At 36.6% G+C, this 24,386-nt stretch overlaps 3 protein-coding genes across 16 annotated transcripts in view; all 3 read right to left on the bottom strand.

The window, feature by feature from the left end:
- The window catches only part of LOC115225502 (E3 ubiquitin-protein ligase MIB2-like), a 233,569-nt gene that overhangs the window by 93,496 nt on the left and 115,687 nt on the right, over positions 1-24,386 (bottom strand). For 4 of the 13 annotated variants that reach the window (XM_036514381.1, XM_036514382.1, XM_036514383.1 and 1 more), the window contains exon 1: positions 672-716. The exons of 1 other annotated variant lie outside the window; for it this stretch is intronic. The gene's annotated coding sequence lies outside the window, so the exon portion shown is untranslated. Of the gene's footprint in view, positions 1-671; positions 719-24,386 lie in introns of those variants that run through there. 8 more of the 13 variants (XM_036514390.1, XM_036514388.1, XM_036514387.1 and 5 more) reach the window with 6 other exon arrangements.
- Positions 1-24,386, bottom strand: part of LOC118768065 (zinc finger protein 91-like) — a 65,127-nt gene that overhangs the window by 6,121 nt on the left and 34,620 nt on the right. The window contains exons 9-11 of the mRNA XM_036513855.1: positions 19,735-20,100; positions 19,483-19,650; positions 5,792-5,917 (exon numbers count right to left, since the gene is read on the bottom strand). Coding sequence (XP_036369748.1) covers positions 5,792-5,917; positions 19,483-19,650; positions 19,735-20,100 — 660 coding nt within the window. The remainder of the gene's footprint in view (positions 1-5,791; positions 5,918-19,482; positions 19,651-19,734; positions 20,101-24,386) is intronic.
- LOC115225501 (zinc finger protein 678-like) overlaps positions 5,928-24,386 on the bottom strand; it is a 65,960-nt gene continuing 47,501 nt past the window's right edge. The window contains exons 1-3 of one of the 2 annotated variants that reach the window (XM_029796456.2): positions 13,667-13,800; positions 10,576-11,857; positions 5,928-6,186 (exon numbers count right to left, since the gene is read on the bottom strand). In XM_029796456.2, the coding sequence (XP_029652316.2) occupies positions 5,987-6,186; positions 10,576-11,473 (1,098 nt within the window). In that variant the 5' untranslated portion in view covers positions 11,474-11,857; positions 13,667-13,800 and the 3' untranslated portion in view covers positions 5,928-5,986. Of the gene's footprint in view, positions 6,187-10,575; positions 11,858-13,666; positions 13,801-24,386 lie in introns of those variants that run through there. The other variant, XM_036514397.1, reaches the window with a different exon arrangement.

Below are 24,386 nucleotides of genomic sequence, written 5' to 3'. Positions count from 1 at the left end.
GTCCAACCCATGCTAGCATGGAGAACGGATGATGATGACGTGAAGAAATTAATTCATTGAGTTTACCAAATTATATACGTCTGTAAAAAAAAAAAAAATTTCACAATTTATATACGTTCGCGTAAAAAAAATTATTATTTAAGTTTTATAAATTATTTACTTTGTTCAAAAAATATTATTAATATTAATTCATTTTCAAGAATTATTTAATTTATATAATTAATTCATTAATTTTATTCTGTAAAATAGTAATTAATTCATTTATCTGTAAATCGCTATGTTGTCATTCAGGCAGCTACAAATAGCAGCCAGATTTCCCTCCAATAACACTTTATTGTCTTAAAAAGCAGAAAGGTATCTAAAAAATCCGGGGTTTTTTTGTGGTTTTTTTTTAGTGAAAATCGTGGAGGTGTTACTCTGTAATTTTATCCCAAAAATTATATACATTTGTGTGAAGAAATTAATTCATTAAGTTCACAAATTATATGGGGGGATGGAGTTGTAACGCGCATGCGCGAATCGCGCACAGCGCATGCGCAAGTCACCTCGTAGGATCTCGAGTACCGAGTACCTACGTCTGGCTAGCGCGAATCCGCGTGTGCGCAACCGGGACCACTCTGTGATACAAGTACCCACTATTACAGCCTTAAATTAAATCTTTGTCAACTTACCGTATTCACAAATAAACAGCGACTCAGTGATCGTTAATTAGCCTCCCTAATTAACATCCCTTTGGCCGCGTGGTTGATGTCTTTTAGAAGTTGTGTCCCTTGATACGATTGTATTTCCTCAATTCTCCAATAGAGAGCGCTACTGACTTGTAGGATTCGTTCCGGTGTTTTTTCAACTTTGTCCCTTTCTGTCAATAACTCCATCTTCAAGTTTTTTTAAAATTCTCACCAGTATATTTGTATGTTCTAGGATCTTTTCGGTTTGACCGGCAGTTTTTTAAAATAATTTCCACGTAACTAAACACTTTTAGACTTCGTATACTGGTAGAATGTGTTTATAAAACATACTTTTCTCTTGGCTTTATTGAGAAAATTCTATAGTTTGTAAGATATTTGTTGTTTTTTTCTTCAATTTCAACCAATCAATGACGTCTACTAAGGTGAAAACATTCTGTGCCGTATGAATATGTCCCTCGTTTAAGAAACAGATTGGGTTTATTTACATTTGTGAAGAAAAAAATGATACCCTTCCTCCCACCCCTAACCCTAAAACAGATTGAAATGCAATAGATCGATACTAGGGTCATAATTATGGGTGACAATTTCATATGACACCGCGAGAAAAAACTGCCGGTCAAACGGAAAAGATCGGAAGTCCCTTCTCTGCAAAGCAACTCACTAAGTAGCCTGCTGTGAGGTTCCTGTCTATAGTCCGTCTGTTATAAATTTCTGGCCAATGCCCTACACAAGCATTCAGGGTCTTCACCCACACCTCGTCTTCGAACTGTACAGACACCATGCTGAGATGTCTCCCTTTTCACTAGAATATGGCTCTTTTCGAGGCAGACTCTTCGGTTTGCCCTAACCTGGATGGTATGTTGTACCAGAAGACTACCTCCATTGTCTTCTGGCAATTTTGGCAGCACTCTCCGTCCTGATCTCTCTCCATATAGCCATCTGCTCTGGACCACAGTCGACCATTGAGGGGTATACATTTTCCCAATAGTTCATGGTGTCAATGGCTACCCTATTCCAGTCTCCTTCCACCCGAACATGGAAGATGCCAGCGCCATCCATGTCGGTGACACATAAAAGCATCAACAAATCGGGGCTGTTTCCAGCCTCATGCAGCCCCTGTGCCGGTAGCACTAAAAAACACCCACTTCACTCGCGGAGTCGTTGGCGTTAGGACGGGCATCCAGCTGTAGAAACACTGCCAGATCAGACTGGAGCCTGGTGCAGCCTCCAGGCTTCCCATAGCCCAGTCGAACCATCCAACACATGCTAGCATGGAAAACGGACAGTAAATGGTGATGATGATTTCTTTCATACTAATATCTAAGTTGTATTGATTATGGATAGTTTCATATTAATTTTAGTCCCCAATATTTAAAATTCCATACTCCCTTATTTGGTTACTTTTTTCCTGTTAAATACAACCAACCCCACCTGATTGTTTACTTTGTATATGGGAATTCAAAATTAGTTCCTTTATACTAATCTATAGAGAGAATGTAACCATTTCTCTTTCTCTTTTACTTGTTTCAGTCATTTGACTGCGGCCATGCTGGAGCACCGCCTTTTAGTCGAGAAAATCGACCCCAGGACTTATTCTTTGTAAGCCTAGTACTTATCCTATCGGTCTCTTTTGCCGGTTGTCAAACAATGTTAGGGGAACAAACACAAACATGCATATACATATATATACACATATACGACGGGCTTCTTTCAGTTTCCGTCTACCAAATCCACTCACAAGGCTTTGGTCGGCCCGAGGCTATAGCAGAAGACACTTGCCCAAGGTGCCACGCAGTGGGCCTGAACCCGGAACCATGTGGTTAGTTAACAAGCTACTTACCACACAGCCACTCCTGCGGCGAAATTATTAATTAATTAATTTATTTATTTAATATACATCTAAATAAAGTCTTATACTCATTAAGTAATTTATATTAAAAACCTTAATGTTAAGTACAATCTATAAATATTGGAATTAAAAATAGGAAAATCTATTCTGGGTCTTCTCATTTCAGCCATATATAGAAGCTGGCTTTGTCAACTGCCTCCTGTATATACATTCATATATATGTATGTATGTATACACACAGAGAAAGAGAGAGAGAGATGCACATAGCTCAGTGGTTAGAATGCTGGGTTCACAATCATGTAGTCATTTTGATTCCTGGACCAGGCTGTGTTGTGTTCTTGAGCAAGACACTTTATTTCATGGTGGTCCATTTCACTCACCTTTAGAAATGAACTGCAACATCACTGGTGCCAAGCTGTATTAGCTTTTGGCCTTCACTTGGATGACATTGGTGGCCTGTAGAGGGGAGACTGATTACAAATACCTTGGGTCATACATATCATCATCTGGGAAAGACTTTCTAACTAGAAAGGGTATGGCCTGGTCAGCCTGTAATGACATGCATAAGATCTGGTCATCAAATCTAAGTAGAGACTTCAAACTTGAAATCTTCAAAGTCACAGTCGAACCAATTCTACTATATGGCTCAGAAACCTGGACGTTATCAAAGAAGCTTGAGAGGCGGTTGGATGGAACCTACACTCGCCTCCTTATGAGAGCTCAAAATCTCTCGTGGAGGCACCATCCAACCAAAATGCAAATATATAGGAAACTACCACCTGTGTCATCTCTTGTGAAAGGTAGGAGAGTCCAGTTTGCTGGACATTGTTGTAGAGCGGAAAACGAGGCAATTTCTACCCTTCTCCTCTGGAAGACATCTACTCACAATACCAGAGGGCGCACACTCTCCTACCCTGATGTAATCTCCAGGGATGCAGGCATCAAGCAACAGGACCTCCGTAATGCCATGATGGACCGTGAAGTCTGGCGTAACATGGTAAATTCCATTGTCTCGACCACGGTCGAACAATGATGATGATGATGAGAGGGGAGACTGGTGTGCATGGGCAACAGCTGGTCTTCCGTGAAAAGAACCTTGCCTGGAGTTGTGCCTTTGAGGTGAACTTCCTAGATGCAATACCATGGTCATTAATGACTGAAGGGAGTCTTTACACATTGCCCTTTATATATATACTAGCAGTATAGCCCAGCGTTGCTCGGGCTTGTTTTCTTTTCGACCCTTTAGAATTGGAATTTTTGAAAAGTAAAATTTTGCATTATGTAGCTTGTTATCCTCTTTAATTGAACATTTTTCTGGTTGAAATACACCGAAAAATGACGACACAGCAGTCAAAAAATCGTAAAAAATAGGGATTTTCATAGAGAAAAAGCACCTTTGTGATGTAAATAATTTTTGGTGTTAACATGGTCCGATTTGAATTTTTTCTTCTAAGGAAGGAAGAGCAAGCCTTCTTCTATCATACTCTCAAGTTTGGTCAAATTGCGCTGCAGGGTCTTGGAGGAGATAGTGTTATTTGAAGGTTACCAAACCTGCCATACACAGACAACTTCAGCCTTATATATATATATAATTCTCATTTTTTTTTTGTTTTTGCATCTCTCTTCCCTTGCCTACACACTCTAAGGCCACGAAGTTGGTCTGCTTGGTGGGAGGCGATTTAGTCTACTCTACTGCAGATCACATAACTTCGCCACCACAAACATAAATATCTTCATTGTTTAATTCCTGAGCAAGTGTCAAGTTATCTATTTAATAGTTTCTCCCATTTTCCGTCGCCAATGGTCAAATAACTTTTCACCCATCACACGAATTTTAGTACCAGAGGAACTGCTTTTACTGCCCTGTCACGATGTGTTAAACAGTTTTCTTTGTCTTCTCATCATTTGTACATATATATATATATATATATTTGACTGAGGTCTGGCGAACCAGACTCCAATCTGATCTGGCAGAGTTTCTACAGCTGGTTGGCGTTAGGAAGGGCATCAAGCTGTAAAAACTCTGCCAGATCAGATTGGAGTCTGGTTTGCCAGACCTCAAACAAATCGTCCAACCCATGCTAGCATGGAAAGCGGACGTTAAATGATGATGATGATTTGGTAGATTAACGGAAATTCAAAATTTTCCATGACTGATGTGGTAGATTATGATGATAATACTTTTTAGATGGTATAGATTATGATTACATACGAATTTGTTGTCACAATTTTTTTCGGAGAATTTGGAGTCCAGAAGGATTTTGGGTAAATTTTGATATTTTCATAAAGACAAACAAAAAAACTCAGATTTTTTTCATGGAATCAAGTACCCTGACATCGCAATGTGCTGCAAACTCCTTATTTTTGCTTGGAAAAAGTGTGGCGGAACCCCTTCCCCTCGGTATCATTGTAAATATATATTTTTTCATTGGATGATGATGATATATATACATATATATATATATATATATATATATATATATATATATATATATACATACACATGTGTGTGTGAGTGCATAGGCACACATATATTTGAAGTACACAGCATAAACTCTATTAGGAGAATACATCCAAAGAAACCCAAACAAATCAGACTGGAACCTAGTGCAGCATCATGGTTTGCCAGCTAATGTCACACTGTGCCACCCATGCCAGTAAAGAAAAAAATTTTCACTAAAGGATGATGATGATAACAGCGACAATGATGAAAACACATAGACAAAATCAACTTCAGTGTAACCTTTTATTCATTATTCCCATTTCTTTATTCTCTCAAAACAAATTGCTCAAAAATCCAGAGCAATCATCTTCAGAAATCAAAGACATTGTTGATACACTTCCATATATATACATGACATTCATGAATTTGATGTTGACATTATTGAAATTGAAGTTGATAACATCATATCTGAAGAGATAAAAATAGCCCTGTCTTTCAGCAGAAAAAAATAGCCATAATTGTTGTAATAAAGATTAATACTGAATGGTTGCACTTTTGTGTGAATACTCACATGTGTACATAAATGGCGTTTTTGAGAGAAAGATTGACCATAGATATCACAGTGATATTTTTTTCCCCAGTATGAATATGCTTATAATTAGTCAAGTCACCATTGTATGAGATTGATTTACCACAGATATCACAATGATATGGTTTCTATCCTGCACTGGTGTTTAGTTAGGACACCACTTTCAGAGAATGATTTACCACAGATATCACAATGATATGGTTTTTCCCCTGTATGAATGCGTTTATGTCTACACAATTGACTACTGCAAGAGAATGATTTACCACAGATATCACAATGATATGGCTTCTCTCCTGTATGAACACGTTTGTGAATAATTAAATGGCTATTTTCAGCAAATGATTTGCCACAGATATGGCTTTTCCCCACTATAAATACGTTTAAGTTTAGTCAATTCACTATAACAAGAAAATAAATTACCAGTCATCACAATGATATGGCTTCTCGCCTGTATGAATACGCTTGTGTCGAGTCAAATCACCTTTTACAGTGAATGATTTACCACAGATATCACAATGATATGGCTTCTCTCCTGTATGAACACGTTTATGGACAGTCAAGTTACCACTTCCAATGAATGATTTACCACAGGTATCACAATGATATGGTTTCTCTCCTGTGTGAACACGTTTATGTACAGTCAAGTTACCACTTCCAATGAATGATTTACCACAGATATCACAATGAAATGGCTTCTCTCCTGTATGAATGCGTTTGTGTTTAGTTAAAGTGCCATTTTCAGAGAATGATTTACCACAGATATCACAATGATGAGGTTTCTCTCCTGTATGAATGAGTTTATGACCAGACAAGTGGCTACTACGAGAGAATGATTTACCACAATATCACAATGAAATGGTTTCTCTCCAGTGTGAACGCGCCGATGTTTAGTTAAGTCATAACTTTGAGAGAATGTTTTACCACAGATATCACAATGATATGGCTTTTCTCCTGTATGAATACGTTTATGTCGAGTTAAAATGCTCTTTAGAGAAAATGATTCACCACAGATATTACAATGAAACGGCTTCTCTCCTGTATGAATGCGCCTGTGTTTAGTGAAAGTGCCATTTTCAGAGAATGATTTACCACAGATATCACAATGATATGGTTTCTCTCCTGTGTGAACGCTCCAGTGTTTAGTTAAGCCATTACTTTGAGAGAATGTTTTACCACAGATACCACAATGATGTGGCTTCTCTCCTGTATGAATACGCTTGTGAATAGTCAAGTGACTCCTTCGAGAGAATGTTTTTCCACAGACATCACAGAAATATGGTTTCTCTCTTGTATCAGGGTTTTTAGGTTCAGTTAAATTATTCATTATGACAGGATAATTTGTCATATATATCACATTAATATTGTTTTTTTCTTTTCTATGAATATGTTTGTGTCCATTTGCATTAATTTTTTCAAAGAATAATTTAATGTAAATCTTTCTTTCTTCTGTGATCTTACTTAATACCTAAATCAACAGGTGAAAACTGTCAACTCGTTTGTAAAGTTATCCAAACTTGTAAAGCAATCACCTCCTCTACATTCCAGACAAGAAAAATATTCTGCTGTTGTTTGTCATAGATTATATTTATATAGAAACGTTGATGTATAGATGAATGCTCCTTATAAAAATATCGTCATCCTTTAGATGATAAAAATATCAAAGGCATATCTGAACGAAGTAATTTCTTTCATGTCATCATGATGTGATATTCTGAAATAGAAAAAGAAACAGTAAGATAAAGAGGATAGTTAAGTGACATAGTAATTCAACATTGTAAATATTACAACATGAACACTGTCAGCCATTTAATGTCAATGTTTACAGGGGTCAGAGTTCATTGAGGCATTGAAACATTGGTATACCCACACAAGTTTACTACACACTTCACCTTTACCTTTCAGAAAAATGTTTGATTTAAGACTTCATGTTGCCCGACCGGAATTCCCTCTTCTGGACCAGCTCGCTAGCTATCCAGCAGTGAAGGTCCCTGTCTTCATGCTGTCTACGATGAGCCCATGGGCAGTGCCCTACACATCATTAGGATCTTTTTGCTTTGACCGGCAGATTTTTAAAATAATTTCTATGTAACTAAAAAATTTTAAACTTCATATACTTGTAGAATGTGTTTATAAAATATCTTTTTCTCTTGGCTTTCTTGAGAAAATTCTGTAGTTTGTAACATATTTGTTGTTTAATTTCTTGCATTTCGGCAATTTCAACCAATCAAAGACATCTATTGAGGTGAAAACGATTTCTGCCGTAACATTTACTGGCGGTGTCATATGAAAATGTCTGTTTTTTATGAAAAAAAAGATACCCTGTGGCCATAAACTGAGGGGTCACTCGTAATCAGAGCTGGATAACAAAATCGTTCCCTATTTAGTGTCCACCTATAATTATGATCCTAGTATCGATCTATTGCATTTCAATATGGGAAGGGTATCTTTTTTTTTCTTCAGAAATGTAAATAAACCCAATCTGTTTCTTAAACGAATATATAATATGTAACAGGGACATTTTCATATAACGCCGCCAGAAATCGTTTTCACCTCAATAGACGTCATTAATTGGTTGAAATTACCGAAATGCAAGAAATTAAACAAATATGTTACAAAATGCAGAATTTTCTCAAGAAAGCCAAGAGAAAAACATTTAAGTACATTCTACCAGTATACGAAGTTTTAAATGTTTTAGTTACATAGAAATTTTTTTAAAAATCTGCCGGTGAAAGTGAAAAGATCGCATCATTACTCTCAAAGTTCAAATCACATCAAGGTCCCCTTTCATCATTTCCAGGTAGAAAAAATAAGAAGCAATCAAGTACTAGGGTATATGTAATTCACTTATGCCCTCCCGCCAATTTTCAGGTCAAAAGCACAAAAGGTTATTGTTTTAATTATCAAATGATTACTATTATCATCATCATCATTACTATTTTCTTCACACGGAATGGAATGAAATACAAAGCCAACCTCGGCGGAAAGTCCTGAGTTCAAATACGGATGAGATCGACTTTGTCTTTCATCTCTTTCGGGAAAAAACCGGGACCCATGCAATCGACTTATCTCTCGTATGAAAGATTGCTGACCCTGGGCCAGTTTTAAAATCATCATCATCATTACTATTATTAATATAACATTAGAGTAAATCTTTATCAACTTACCGTTTTATCAATGCCTCATTAACAACAGGATAACATATATTAATGTGGAATTCTTCAATCGGACTCCTCACATTTTACTAATTAATTACACTGTTTTATTCTCACTTTACCAATTAATTTCAGTCATATCACATGTATCAGTCGGTCATAGTATTTTATAAGCATCAAATCAACATTTCAATTTGGAAGTCATTAATTAAGCCGAAGAAATATATTTACCTAATTATTGTCAGGTTCCCGCTTCGAAAAATAATTACTGTAACATCGAGAGGTTCACTGTGTTGTAGAAGTTACTTCCCTTCGTATGATTGTATTTCTTCAATTCTCCAATAGGTGGCTCTGCTGAGTTGTTGGTTCCGCTCCAGTGATTTTCTTTGTCCCATTCACCAGATTATTTTGATAATGTCTACTACTTTTTTCGCTCCAGTGATTTTCTTTGTCCCATTCACCAGATTATTTTGATAATGTCTACTCCTTTTTTCGCTCCAGTGATTTTCTTTGTCCCATTCACCAGATTATTTTGATAATGTCTACTCCTTTTTTCGCTCCAGTGATTTTCTTTGTCCCATTCACCAGATTATTTTGATAATGTCTACTCCTTTTTCCGCTCCAGTGAATTTCTTTGTCCCATTCTGTCAATAAATTACTTTGGAGTTTTTCCAAATTTACACCAGATTATTTTAATAAAGTCTACTCCTTTTCCAGCACATAAATTGGATCCTTTCCTTTTGAACGGCAGACAATTTCTAGTTAACTAAACACTTTAAAATTTTGTATACTGGTAGAATGTGTCAAAATAAAACATCTTTTTCTCTTGGCTTTCTTGAGAAAATTGTAATTTGTTTGTTTAACGTAGTTTAATTTTTTGAATTTTAACCAATCCTATGCTCTCTTTTGAGCTAAAACCATTTGAGCGTGGCCGTTGCCAGTACTGCCTGACTGTTCCTCATGCCGGTGACACATAAAAGCACCCACTACACTCTCGGGGTGGTTGTTGTTAGGAAAAGCATCCAGCTGTCAAAACTCTGCCAGATCAGAAAGGAGCCTGGTGCAGCCATTTCGTTCACCAGTCCTCAGTCAAATCGTCCAACCCATGCTAGCTTGGAAGGCGGATGTTAAATGATGATGATGATGATATAAAGCACACAGCATAAACTGTAAACTGGTTAATATTAGGAGAATACATCCAAAGAAACCCAAACAAATCGGACTGGAACCTGGTGCAGCATGCCAGCTCATATCAAACCGTCCCACCCCTGACAGCATATAAAGAAAAGCTATCGCTGAAGGATGATGATGATGAAAATGACGACAATGATGAAAGTACATAGACAAAACCAACTTCAGTTTAATTCAGTTTTTATTCCTTATTCTCATTTCTTTATTCTCTCATAACAAATTCCTCAAAACTCCAGCATGACCATCTTCAGAAATCAAAGTCTTAGTTGAATTTGATGTTGACATTGATGAAATTGAAGTTGATACCATGAAATTTGAAGAGATAAAAAAAATCCCTGTCTCTTTGCAGAAAAACTAGAAGTAATTTTAGGCATGTTGTAACAAATTTTAATACTTATACAGTCACACTTGTGTGTGTATACTCATATGTCTACTTAAGTGGAATTTTCGTGAGAATGATTTACCACAGATATCACACTGATATGGTTTTTCCCCAGTATGAATACGTCTGTGTCTAGTCAAGAGACCATTTTCTGAAAATGATTTACCGCAGATAATACATTGATATGGCTTCTCACCTGTATGAATACGCTTGTGAATAGTTAAAGTGCTATTTTCAGAAAATGATTTACCACAGATATCACAGCGATATGGTTTCTCACCTGTGTGAATATGTTTGTGACTAGTTAAAGCGCTATTGAGAGAAAAAGACTTGCCACAGATATCACAACGATATGGTTTCTCTCCTGTATGAACACGCTTGTGTTTAGTTAAAGTGCTATTTTCAGAAAATGATTTACCACAGATATCACAGTGATATGGTTTTTCCCCAGTATGAATGCGTTTGTGAATCGACAAGTTACCGTTTGCAGATAATGATTTACCACAGATATCACAATGATATGGCTTCTCACCATTATGAACACGTTTGTGTCTAGTTAAAGCATTAATTTGAGAAAATGATTTATCACATAAATCGCAGGCATACGGTTTTTCACCAGTATGAATACGTCTATGAGTAGTCAACTGACTATTACAAAAGAATGAATTACCGCAGATATCACACTGATATGGCTTCTCTCCTGTATGTGTACGTTTGTGAACAGACAAGTGACTTCTCTGAGAAAATAATTTTCCACAAATATCACAACGATAGGGTTTCTCTCCTGTATGAACGCGCTTGTGTTTAGTAAAATGACTGTTTGCAGTGAATGATTTGCCACAGATATCACAATGATATGGCCTCTCTCCTGTATGTGTACGCTTATGAACAGTTAAATTGCAAGTTTCAGAAAATGATTTACCACAAATATCACACTGATATGGCTTCTCTCCAGTATGAATACGTTTATGATTAGTCAATTGACTATTACAAGAGAATGAATTACCACAGATATCACACTGATATGGCTTTTCACCATTATGAATACATCTGTGAATGGTCAAGTGAGTTCTTCGAGAGAATGATTTTCCACAGACATCACAGGAATATGATTTCTCACTGGTATCAGGATTTTTAGATTTTATTAAATTATTCATTCTGAGAGAATAGTTTGTCATATATATCACAAAGATATTGTTTTTTTCTCTTTTCTATGAATATGTTTGTGTTCAGTTCAGTTAGTATTGTCAGGGAATAATTTAATGCTATGTTTTTCAGCTGTGATCTTACTTAATATCTGAATTAGCAGGTGAAAACTGTCAGGTCCTTCGTAAAGTTATCCAAACTTGTAAAGCAATCACCTCCTCTACATTCCAGACAGTGAAGACAAGAAAAATATTTTGCCGTTGTTTGTCATAGATTATATCAATATAAAAAGGTTGATGTATTGATGAAGGCTCCTTATAAATATATTGTCTTCCTTTAGTTGATGAAAGTTGATAAAAATATCGAAATCACATCTGAACGACAAGATTTCTTTTATGTCAACATGATCTGATATTCTGAAAGAGGAAAAGAAACAGTGAGATAAAGAGAATAGTTAAGTGACATAATAATTCAACATTGCAAATTTTACAACATCAATACTGTCATCCGTTTAATGTCAATGTTCGCAAGGGTCGGAGTTCATTGAAGCATTGAAAGACTGGCATACCTACACAACTTTTACTCTTTTACTTGTTTCAGACACTTGACTGTGACCATGCTGGAGCACCGCCATACAGTCAAGCAAATCGACCCAGGACTTATTGTTTGGAAGCCTAGTACTTATTCTATTCGTTGCTTTTGCTGAACCGCTAAGTTACGGGCACGTAAACACACCAGCATCGGTTGTCAAGCAATGTTGGGGAGACAAACACAGACACAAAAACATACACACACACACAAATACATATATATATATATACACACACACACACACATATACAAAGGGCTTCTTTCAGTTTCTGTCTATGAAATCCACTCACAAGGCTTAGTTCGGCCCTACGCCTACCTTCCTCATACCTTTCAGGAAAATCCCTTTTTTTATATCTAAGACAAGCGAGCATATTTTTTCAATCTTTCTATGCATTTTCACAGATTGCAGTAACTTCGAAGGGTTCACAGAATTCCATTATTTACTGGCAGAATCATTAGCATACTGCACAAAATGCTTAACAGCATTTCGTCCGTCTTTACTCTAACACTTCAAAGTCCGCCGAGGTCGACTTTGCCTTTCGAGATCAATAAAATAAGAACAGTACTGGGGTCCATGGAATCGACTTACGCCCTTCTACCAAATTTCAGGACTTGTGCCTAAAGTACCAAAGATTATTATTATTTTTACTCACACTGAAAAAAATGAAACAGAGAGTCCATCTCCACAGTAAGTCTTGGGGGATATTTTCGGTTTGAACGGCAGTTTTTTCTAGCGGCGTCATATGAAATTGTTACCCATAATTATGACCCAAGTATCGATCTATTGCATTTCAATCTCTTTTAGGGTTAGGGGTGAGGGGAAGGGTATCTTTTTCTTCAGAAATGTAAATAAACCCAATCTGTTTATAAACGAGGGACATGTTCATACGGCAGAATGTTTTCACCTCAATAACCGTCATTGATTGGTTGAAATTGCAGAAATTGAAGAAAAAAAACCAACAAATATCTTACAAACCATAGAATTTTCTCAAGAAAGCCAAGAGAAAAAGATGTTTTATAAACACATTCTACAAGTATACGAAGTTTAAAAGTGTTTAGTTACGTGGAAAATGTTTTTAAAAACTGCCGTTCAAACCGAAAAGATCCCAGAGTCGATCCCGACAGTAAGTCTTGGGTTCAAATACAGCCGAGGTTGACTTTGCCGTTCATTCCTTTCAGGAAATTCTGGGGCCCGTGTCATCGACTCCCGCTCGCCCTGGGCCGAAATTTTAAACCACCATTACGATTATTAATATAACCTTAAAGCAAATCTTCATCAACTTACCGTTTTATCAATGCCTAATTAACAACAGGTCAGAATTAATTAATGTGGAATTCTTCAATCGGTTTCTTCTCATTTTACTAATTAATTATGCCACATTACATTCATTTATACCAACTAATTTACTTTATATCACATATATCAGTCGGTCATAGTATTTTATAAACAACAGATCAACATTTCAGTTTGGAAATTAAGACGAACAAATATATTTTCCTAATTATTGTCAGGTTCCCGCTTGGAAAAATAATTACTGTAACATCGAGAGGTTCACAGAATTCTATTATTTACCTTATTATTAGTAGTATTATCAACACTATTACAGCCTTAAAGTAAATCTGTGTCAACTTACCGTATTCAGAAATAAACAGCGACTCGGTGATCGGTAATTAACCTCCCTAATTAACTTCCCTAATTAGCTACTTTGGCCTCGTGGTTGATGTCTTTTAGAAGTTGTGTCCCTTGATATGATTGTATTTCCTCAATTCTCCAATAGAGAGCGCTACTGACTCGTTGGATACGTTCCGGTGTTTTTTTAACTTTGTCCCTTTCTGTCAATAACTCCATCTTCAAGTTTTTTTTAAATTCTCACCAGATTAATTTAACAAAGTATATTTGTATATTCTAGGATCTTTTCGGTTTGACCGGCAGTTTTCTAAATTAATTTCCACGTAACTAAACAGTTCTAAACTTCGTATACTGGTAGAATGTGTTTATAAAACATCTTTTTCTCTTGGCTTTATTGAGAAAATTCTATAGTTTGTAAGATATTTGTTGTTTTTTTTCTTCAATTTCAACCAATCAATGACGTCTACTAAGGTGAAAACATTCTGTGCCGTATGAATATGTCCCTCGTTTAAGAAACAGATTGGGTTTATTTACATTTCGGAAGAAAAAGATACCCTTCCCCCCACCCCTAACCCTAAAAGAGATTGAAATGCAATAGATCCATAGTAGGGTCATAATTATGGGTGACAATTTCATATGACACTGCTAGAAAAAACTGCCGGTCAAACGGAAAAGATCGGAAGTCCCTTCTCTGCAGAGCAACTCACTAAGTAGCCTGCTGTGAGGTTCCTGTCTATAGTCCGTCTGTTATAAATTTATGGCCAATGCCCTACACAAGCATTCAGGGTCTTCACCCACACCTCGTCTTCGAACTGTACAGACACCATGCTGAGATGTCTCCCTTTTCACTAGAATATGGCTCTTTTCGAGGCAGACTCTTCGGTTTGCCCTAACCTGGACGGTATGTTGTACCAGAAGACTGCCTCCATTGTCTTCTGGCAATTTTGGCAGCACTTTCCATCCTGATCTCTCTCCATATAGCCATCTGCTCTGGACCACAGTCGACCATTGAGGGGTATACATTTTCCCAATAGTTCATTATGTCAATGGTTACCCTATTCCAGTCTCCTTCCACCCGAACATGGAAGATGCCAGCGCCGTCCATGTCGGTGACACATAAAAGCATCAACAAATCGGGGCTGTTTGCCAGCCTCATGCAGCCCCTGTGCCGGTAGCACTAAAAAACACCCACTTCACTCACGGAGTCGTTGGCGTTAGGAAGGGCATCCAGCTGTAGAAACAATGCCAGATCAGACTGGAGCCTGGTGCAGCCTCCTGGCTTCCCATAGCCCAGTCGAACCATCCAACACATGCTAGCATGGAAAACGGACAGTAAATGATGATGATGATTTCTTTCATACTAATATCTAAGCTGTATTGATTATGGATAGTTTGATATTAATTTTAGTCCCCAATATTTAACATTCCATACTCCCTTATTTGGTTACTTTTTTCCTGTTAAATACAACCAACCCCACCTGATTGTTTACTTTGTATATGGGAATTCAAAATTAGCTCCTTTATACTAATCTATAGAGAGAATGTAACCCTTTCTCTTTCTCTTTTACTTGCTTCAGTCGTTTGACTGCGGCCATGCTGGAGCACCGTCTTTTAGTCAAGCAAATCGACCCCAGGACTTATTCTTTGTAAGTCTAGTACTTATCCTATTGGTCTCTTTTGCCGAACCGCTAAGTAACGTGGACGTAAACACTTCAGCATCGGTTGTCAAGCAATGTTGGGGAGACAAACACACACATATATATATATATACGACAGGCTTCTTTCAGTTTCCGTCTACAAAATCCACTCATGAGGCTTTGACTTCCCGAGGCTATAGAAGACACTTGCCCAAGGAGCCACGCAGTGGGACTGAAACTGGAACTGTGTGGTTGGTAAGCAAGCTACTTACCACACAGCCACTCCTATATATATATATACGACGGGCTTCTTTCAGTTTCTGTCTACCAAATCCACTCACAAGGCTTTGGTCGGCCTGAAGCTATAGCAGAAGACACTTGTCGAAGGTGCCACGCAGTGGGACTGAACCCGGAACTGTGTGGTTGGTAACCAAGCTACTTACCACACAGCCACTCCTGCGCCTTATTGACTTTTTTATATTTATCAATCCCCAACTGAGACCCTTCAGTTTTGTTTTAAATAGACATGATTCTAAGAACAGTTACACATCATTAAATAATGGGGACATAAACACACCAGCATCAGTTGTCAAACAATGTTAGGGGAACAAACACAAACACACACATATACCAGACTGAACCCGGAACCATGTGGTTAGTTAACAAGTTTCTCACCACACAGCCACTCCTGCGCCTAAATTATTAATTAATTAATTTATTTATTTAATATACATCTAAATAAAGTCTTATACTCATTAAGTAATTTATATTAAAAACCTTAATGTTAAGTACAAGCTATAAATATTGGAATTAAAAATAGGAAAATCTATTCTGGGTCTTCTCATTTCAGCCATATATAGAAGCTGGCTTTGTCAACTGCCTCCTGTATATACATTCATATATATGTATGTATGTATACACACAGAGAAAGAGGGAGAGAGAGATGCACATAGCTCAGTGGTTAGAATGCTGGGTTCACAATCATTAAGTAGTGAGTTCAATTCCTGGACCAGGCTGTGTGTTGTGTTCTTGAGCAAGACACTTTATTTCATGGTGGTCCAGTTCACTCACCTGTAGAAATGAGCTGCAACATCACTGGTGCCAAGCTGCATTGGCTTTTGGCCTTCACTTGGATGACATTGGTGGCCTGTAGAGGGGAGACTGATTACAAATACCTTGGGTCATACAGTCATTACACATAGCTCTTTATATATATACTAGCAGTATATATTGGAATTTTTGAAATGTAAAAATTTTGCATTATGTAGCTTGTTATCCTCTTTAAGTGAACATTTTTCTTGTTGAAATACACCGAAAAATGACGACACAGCAGTCAAAAAATCGTAAAAAATAGGGATTTTCATAGAGAAAAAGTACCTTTGTGATGTAAATAATTTTTGGTGTTAACATGGTCCGATTTTAATTTTTTCCTTTATGGAATGGAGAGTAAGCCTTCTTTTATCAAACTCTCAAGTTTGGCCAACTTGCGCTGCAGGATCTCAGAGGAGATAGTGTTATTTGAAGGCTACCAAACCTGCCATACACAGACAACTTCAGCTTTATATATATATATAGTTCTCATTTTTTTTTTGTTTTTGCATCTCTCTTCCCTTGCCTATTTACTCTAAGGCTACGAAGTTGGTCTGCTTGGTGGGAGGCGATTTAGTCTACTCTACTGCAGATCACATAACTTCGCCACCACAAACATAAATATCTTCATTGTTTAATTCCTGAGCAAATGTCAAGTTATCTATTTAATAGTTTCTCCCATTTTCCGAAGTCGCTGGTCAAATAACTTTTCACCCATCACACGAATTTCAGTACCAGGGGAATTGTTTTTACTGCCCAGCCACAATGTGTTAAACAATTTTCTTTGTCTTCTTATCATTTGTACATATATATATATATGTATATTTGACTGAGGTCTGGCGAACCAGACTCCAATCTGATCTGGCAGAGTTTCTACAGCTGGTTGGCGTTAGGTAGGGCATCAAGCTGTAGAAACTCTGCCAGATCAGATTGGAGTCTGGTTTGCCAGACCTCAGTCAAATCGTCCAACCCATGCTAGCATGGAAAGCGGACGTTAATTGATGATGATGATTTGGTAGATTAACAGTAATTCAAAATTTTCCATGACTACATTTCTGATGAGATAGATTACGATCACAATACTTTTTAGATGGTATAGAATACGATTACATACGAATTTGTTGTCACAATTTTTTTCGGAGAAGTTTGTGTCCAGAAGAATTTCGGGTAAATTTTATTATTTTCACCCAAAAGATTTTCATAAAGACAAACAAAATAACTCAGATTTTTTGCATGGATTCAAGTACCCTGACCTCACAATATGCTGCAAACTCCTTATTTTTGCTTGGAAAAAGTGTGGCGGACCCCCTTCCCCTCGGTATCATTGGAAATATATATATTTTTTCATAGGATGATGATGATGATGATATATGTATGTACATACACACACGTACATGTGTGTGTGCGCATACGCACACAGCATAAACTCTATTAGGAGAATACATCCAAAGAAACCCAAACAAATCAGACTGGAACCAAGTGCAGCATCATGGTTTGCCAGCTAATGTCACACTGTGCCACCCATGCCAGTAAAGGAAAAAAAATTTCACTAAAGGATGATGATGATAACAGCAACAATGATGAAAACACATAGACAAAACCAACTTCAGTGTAACCTTTTATTCATTATTCCCATTTCTTTATTCTCTCAAAACAAATTGCTCAAAAATCCAGAGCAATCATCTTCAGAAATCAAAGGCATTGTTGATATACTTCCATATATATACATGACATTCATGAATTTGATGTTGACATTATTGAAATTGAAGTTGATAACATCATATCTGAAGAGATAAAAATAGCCCTGTCTTTCAGCAGAAAAAAATAGCCATAATTGTTGTAATAAAGATTAATACTGAATGGTTGCACTTTTGTGTGAATACTCACGTGTACATAAATGGCGTTTTTGAGAAAATGATTTACGATAGATATCACAGTGATATTTTTTTCCCCAGTATGAATATGCTTATAATTAGTCAAGTCACCATTGTATGAGAATGATTTACCACAGATATCACAATGATATGGTTTCTATCCTGCACTGGTGTTTAGTTAGGACACCACTTTCAGAGAATGATTTACCACAAATATCACAATGATATGGTTTCTATCCTGCACTGGTGTTTAGTTAGGACACCACTTTCAGAGAATGATTTACCACAGATATCACAATGTTATGGTTTCTATCCTGCACTGGTGTTTAGTTAGGACACGACTTTCAGAGAATGATTTACCACAAATATCACAATGATATAGTTTCTATCCTGCACTGGTGTTTAGTTAGGACACCACTTTCAGAGAATGATTTACCACAAATATCACAATGATATGGTTTCTATCCTGCACTGGTGTTTAGTTAGGACACCACTTTCAGAGAATGATTTACCACAGATATCACAATGTTATGGTTTCTATCCTGCACTGGTGTTTAGTTAGGACACCACTTTCAGAGAATGATTTACCACAGATATCACAATGATATGGTTTCTATCCTGCACTGGTGTTTAGTTAGGACACCACTTTCAGAGAATGATTTACCACAGATATCACAATGATATGGTTTCTATCCTGCACTGGTGTTTAGTTAGGACACCACTTTCAAAGAATGATTTACCACAGATATCACAACGATATGGTTTCTATCCTGCACTGGTGTTTAGTTAGGACACCACTTTCAGAGAATGATTTACCACAGATATCACAATGATATGGTTTCTATCCTGCACTGGTGTTTAGTTAGGACACCACTTTCAGAGAATGAGTTACCACAGATGTCACGATGATATGGTTTCTATCCTGCACTGGTGTTTAGTTAGGACACCACTTTCAGAGAATGATTTACCACAGATGTCACAATGATATGGTTTTTCCCCATTATGAATGCGTTTATGTCTACACAATTGACTACTGCGAGAGAATGATTTAGCACAGATATCACAATGATATGGCTTTTCCCCTGTATGAATGCGTTTATGATCAGAAAAGTGGCCACTGCGAGAGAATGATTTACCACAGATATCACAATGATATGGCTTCTCTCCTGTATGAATACGTTTGTGAATAATTAAATAGCTATTTTCAGCAAATGATTTACCACAGATATCACACTGATATGGCTTTTCCCCAGTATGAATACGTTTATGATCAGACAAGCGGCCACTACGAGAGAATGACTTACCACAGATATCACAATGATATGGTTTCTCTCCAGTGTGAACGTGCTGGTGTTTAATTAAGCCATTACTTCGAGAGAATGATTTACCACAGATATCACAATGATATGGTTTTTCTCCTGTATGAATACGTTTATGTTGAGTTAAAGTGCTCTTTAGAGAAAATGATTCACCACAGATATTACAATGATATGGCTTCTCCCCTGTATGAATGCGCTTGTGTGTATTCAAGTGACCACTTTCAATGAATGATATACCACAGATGTTACAATGAAATGGCTTCTCTCCTGTATGAATGCGTTTGTGTCTAGTTAAACTGCCATTTTCAGAGAATGATTTACCACAGATATTACAATGAAATGGCTTCTCTCCTGTATGAACACGCTTGTGCTTATTCAAGTTACCACTTTCAATGAATGATTTGCCACAGACCTTACAATGAAATGGCTTCTCTCCTGTATGAATGCGTTTGTGTTTAGTTAAACTGCCATTTTCAGAGAATGATTCACCACAGATATTACAATGATATGGCTTCTCTCCTGTATGAATACACTTGTGAATAGTCAAGTGATTTCTTCGAGAGAATGATTCACCACAGACATCACAGAAATATAGTTTCTCTCTTGTATCAGGGTTTTTAGGTTCAGTTAAATTATTCATTATGACAGGATAATTTGTCATATATATCACAATAATATTGTTTTCTTCTTTTCTATGAATATGTTTGTGTCCATTTGCATTACTTTTTCAAAGAATAATTTAATGTCAATCTTTCTTTCTTCTGTGATCTTACTTAATACCTAAATCAACAGGTGAAAACTGTCAACTCGTTTGTAAAGTTATCCAAATATGTAAAGCAATCACCTCCTCTACATTGCAGACAAGATTATATTTATATAGAAACGTTGATATATAGATGAATGCTCCTTATAAATATATCATCTTCCTTTAGTTGATAGAAATATCAAAGGCATATCTGAATGAAGTAATTTCTTTCATGTCAACATGATGTGATATTCTGAAATAGAAAAAGAAGCAGTAAGATAAAGAGGATAGTTAAGTGACATAGTAATTCAACATTGTAAATATTACAACATGAACACTGTCAGCCATTTAATGTCAATGTTTTCAGGGGTCAGAGTTCATAGAGGCATTGAAACATTGGTATACCCACACAAGTTCACTACACACTTCACCTTTACCTTTCAGAAAAATGTTTGATTTAAGACTTCATGTTGCCCAACCGGAATTCCCTTTTCTGGACCAGCTCGCTAGCTATCCAGCAGTGAAGGTCCCTGTCTTCATGTTGTCTACGATGAGCCCATGGGCAGTGCCCTACACATCATTAGGAACTTTTTGCTTTGACCGGCAGATTTTTTTAATAATTTCTATGTAACTAAAAAATTTTAAACTTCGTATACTGGTAGAATGTGTTTATAAAACATCTTTTTCTCTTGGTTTTATCGAGAAAATTCTGTACTTTGTAACATATTTGTTGTTTAATTTCTTGCATTTCGGCAATTTCAACTAATCAAAGACGTCTATTGAGGTGAAAACGATTTCTGCTGTAACATATACTGGCGGCGTCATATGAAAATGTCCGTTTTTTATGAGAAAAAAGATACCCCGTGGCCATAAACTGAGGGGTCACTCGTAAACAGAGCTGGATAACAAAACCGTTCCCTATTTAGTGTCCACCCATAATTATGATCCTAGTATCGATCTATTGCATTTCAATCTGTTTTAGGGTTGGGGGAAGGGTATCTTTTTTTCTTCAGAAATGTAAATAAACCCAATCTGTTTCTTAAACGAATATATATATGTAACAGGGATATTTTCATATAATGCCGCCAGAAAATGTTACGGCAGAAATCGTTTTCACATCAATAGACGTCATTAATTGGTTGAAATTGCCGAAATGCAAGAAATTAAACAAATATGTTACAAAATGCAGAATTTTCTCAAGAAAGCTAAGAGAAAACCATTTTTTTAAAGCACATTCTACCAGTATACGAAGTTTAAAATGTTTTAGTTACATAGAAATTATTTTTAAAATCTGCCGGTCAAAGTGAAAAGATCGCATCATTACTCTCAAAGTTCATATCACATCAAGGTCCCCTTTCATCATTTCCAGGTAGAAAAAATAAGAAGCAATCAAGTACTAGGGTCCATGTAATTCACTTATGCCTTACCGCCAATTTTCAGGTCAAAAGCACAAAAGGTTATTGTTTTAATTATCAAAAGATTACTATTATCATCATCATCATTATTATTTTCTTCACACGGAATGGAATGAAATACAAAGCCAACCTCGGCGGAAAGTCCTGAGTTCAAATACGGATGAGATCGACTTTGTCTTTCATCTCTTTCGGGAAAAAACCGGGACCCATGCAATCGACTTATCGCTCGTATAAAGATTGCTGACCCTGGCCAGTTTTGAAATCATCATCATCATTACTATTATTAATATAACATTAGAGTAAATCTTTATCAACTTACCGTTTTATCAATGCCTCATAAACAACAGGATAACATATATTAATGTGGAATTCTTCAATCGGACTCCTCACATTTACTAATTAATTACGCTGTTTTATTCTCACTTTACTAATTAATTTCAGCTCTATCACATGTATCAGTCGGTCATAGTATTTTATAAGCATCAAATCAACATTTCAGTTTCAAAGTTATTAATTAAGACGAAGAGATATATTTTCCTAATTATTGTCAGGTTCCCGCTTCGAAAAATAATTACTGTAACATTGAGTGGTTCACTGTGTTGTAGAAGTTACTTCCCTTCGTATGATTGTATTTCTCTAATTTTCCTAGAGATGGCTCTGCTGAGTTGTTGGTTCCGCTCCAGTGATTTTCTTTGTCCCATTCACCAGATTATTTTGATAATGTCTACTCCTTTTTCCGCTCCAGTGATTTTCTTTCTCTCATTCTGTCAATAAATTACCATCGAGTTTTTCCAAATTTACACCAGATTATTTTAATAAAGTCTACTCCTTTTCCAGCACATAAATTGGATCTTTTCCTTTTGAACGGCAGACAATTTCTAGTTAACTAAACACTTTAAAATTTCGTATATTGGTAGAATGTGTCAAAATAAAACAACTTTTTCTCTTGCCTTTCTTGAGAAAATTGTAATTTGTAAGTTTAACATAGTTTAATTTTTCAAATTTTAATCAATCGATTGCTTCTAAAACTGAGACATCCTGTCACTGATCCTAACCCTAACCCTAAATGGATCTTTACCCTTTGAACGGCAGTTTTCAACACAATTTCTAGTTAATTAAACAGTTTTAAACTTCGTGTACTGGTAGAATGTGTCAAAATAAAGATGGGATTTATTACTAGCGGTGTCGTTTGAAATTGTCACCCATTATTATGGCCCTAGTATCGATCTATTGCATTTCAATCTATCTTAGGGTCAGGTTTAGTTAGGGTTAGGGGTGGGGGTAAAGGTATCTTTTTTTCTTCGCAAATGTAAATAAACCCAATCTGTTTCTTAAACGAGGGACATATTCATACAGCACGGTATGTTTTGACTCCAAATGGACGTATTTGATTGGTTAAAAGTGCCGAAATGCTCGATTTTAAAGTGGAAATATGTTACAACATATAGAATTGTCTCAATAAAGCCAAGAAAAAATGATGTTTTATAAAGACATTCTACCAGTATACGAACTTTAAAAGTGTTTAGTTAACTAGGAATTGTGCTGAAAACTGCCGTTCAAAAGGAAAAGTTTGTTTTTGTACACCACGTGTCTTTGTCTTTTGTTTTTTCGTAAACTCTACCCCTATATATATGTCTGTCTTGTCTCCCTCTCAGCAAATAGCTGTGCATGTTTCTGTTACTTCTCTACAGTTGAGAGCAGAGGTAGAAATAAAAAGTGTTAAGCAGAGGAGGTATGGAGGCGCAATGGCCCAGTGGTTAGGGCAGCAGACTCACGGTTTCGATTCCCAGACTGGGCGTTGTGTGTGTTTATTGATCAAAAACACCTAGTAGCTCCATGAAGCTCTGGCAGGGGGGTGGTGACGACCCCTGTTGTACTCTTTCGACACAACTTTCTCTCACTCCCTTTTCCTGTTTCTTGAGTAATGCTGCGATGGACTGGCGTCCCGTCCAGTTGGGGGGCACACATAGGGATCTTTTCCTTTTGAACGGCAGACAATTTCTAGTTAATTAAATACTTTTAAACTTCGTATACTGGTAGAATGTGTCAAGATAAAAATTTTTTTCTCTTGGCTTTCTTAAGAAAATTGTAATTTGTTTGTTTAAAGTAGTTTAATTTTTCGAATTTTAACCAATCCTATGCTCTCTTTTGAACTAAAATCATTTGCTGCGTCTAAAACTGAGACAACATCCTGTAACTCACCCTAAACCTCCCCCCTAACCCTAAATTAATTTTTCTTAACTGTTAATTAATTTAATTGTTACGCGTGTAAAAAAAACTAAAGCAATGGAATTAAATTAATTTAACAATTAAGAAAAAAAAATTAGGGTTAGGGTTAGTGTTAGGGGGAGTTTTAGAGTTAGTTACAGGATGTTGTCTCAGTTTTAGACGCAGCAAATGATTTTAGTTGAATGGAGGTAATCGATTGGTTAAAATTGCAGAAATGCTGTTCAAAAGGAAAAGATCCCACATACGTCACAGAAACCAGGAAACCGGTCCCATGAGCCTTGCTAGGCTTGAAAAGGGCGACAAGAAGAAGAGGAGGTATAGCTGAAGTGAGGAGCAGAGTAAAAGAGGAGGGGGATCTTTTCCTTTTGAACGCCAGATGTCAACACAAATTCTAGTTAACTAAACACTTTTAAACT

This window comes from Octopus sinensis, linkage group LG27 (genome assembly GCF_006345805.1).
Source record: "Octopus sinensis linkage group LG27, ASM634580v1, whole genome shotgun sequence".
NCBI classification, from domain to species: Eukaryota; Metazoa; Mollusca; class Cephalopoda; order Octopoda; family Octopodidae; genus Octopus; species Octopus sinensis.
The sequence above is the reverse complement of the archived record's forward strand: the minus strand, read 5'-3'. Positions and strand labels throughout refer to the sequence as shown.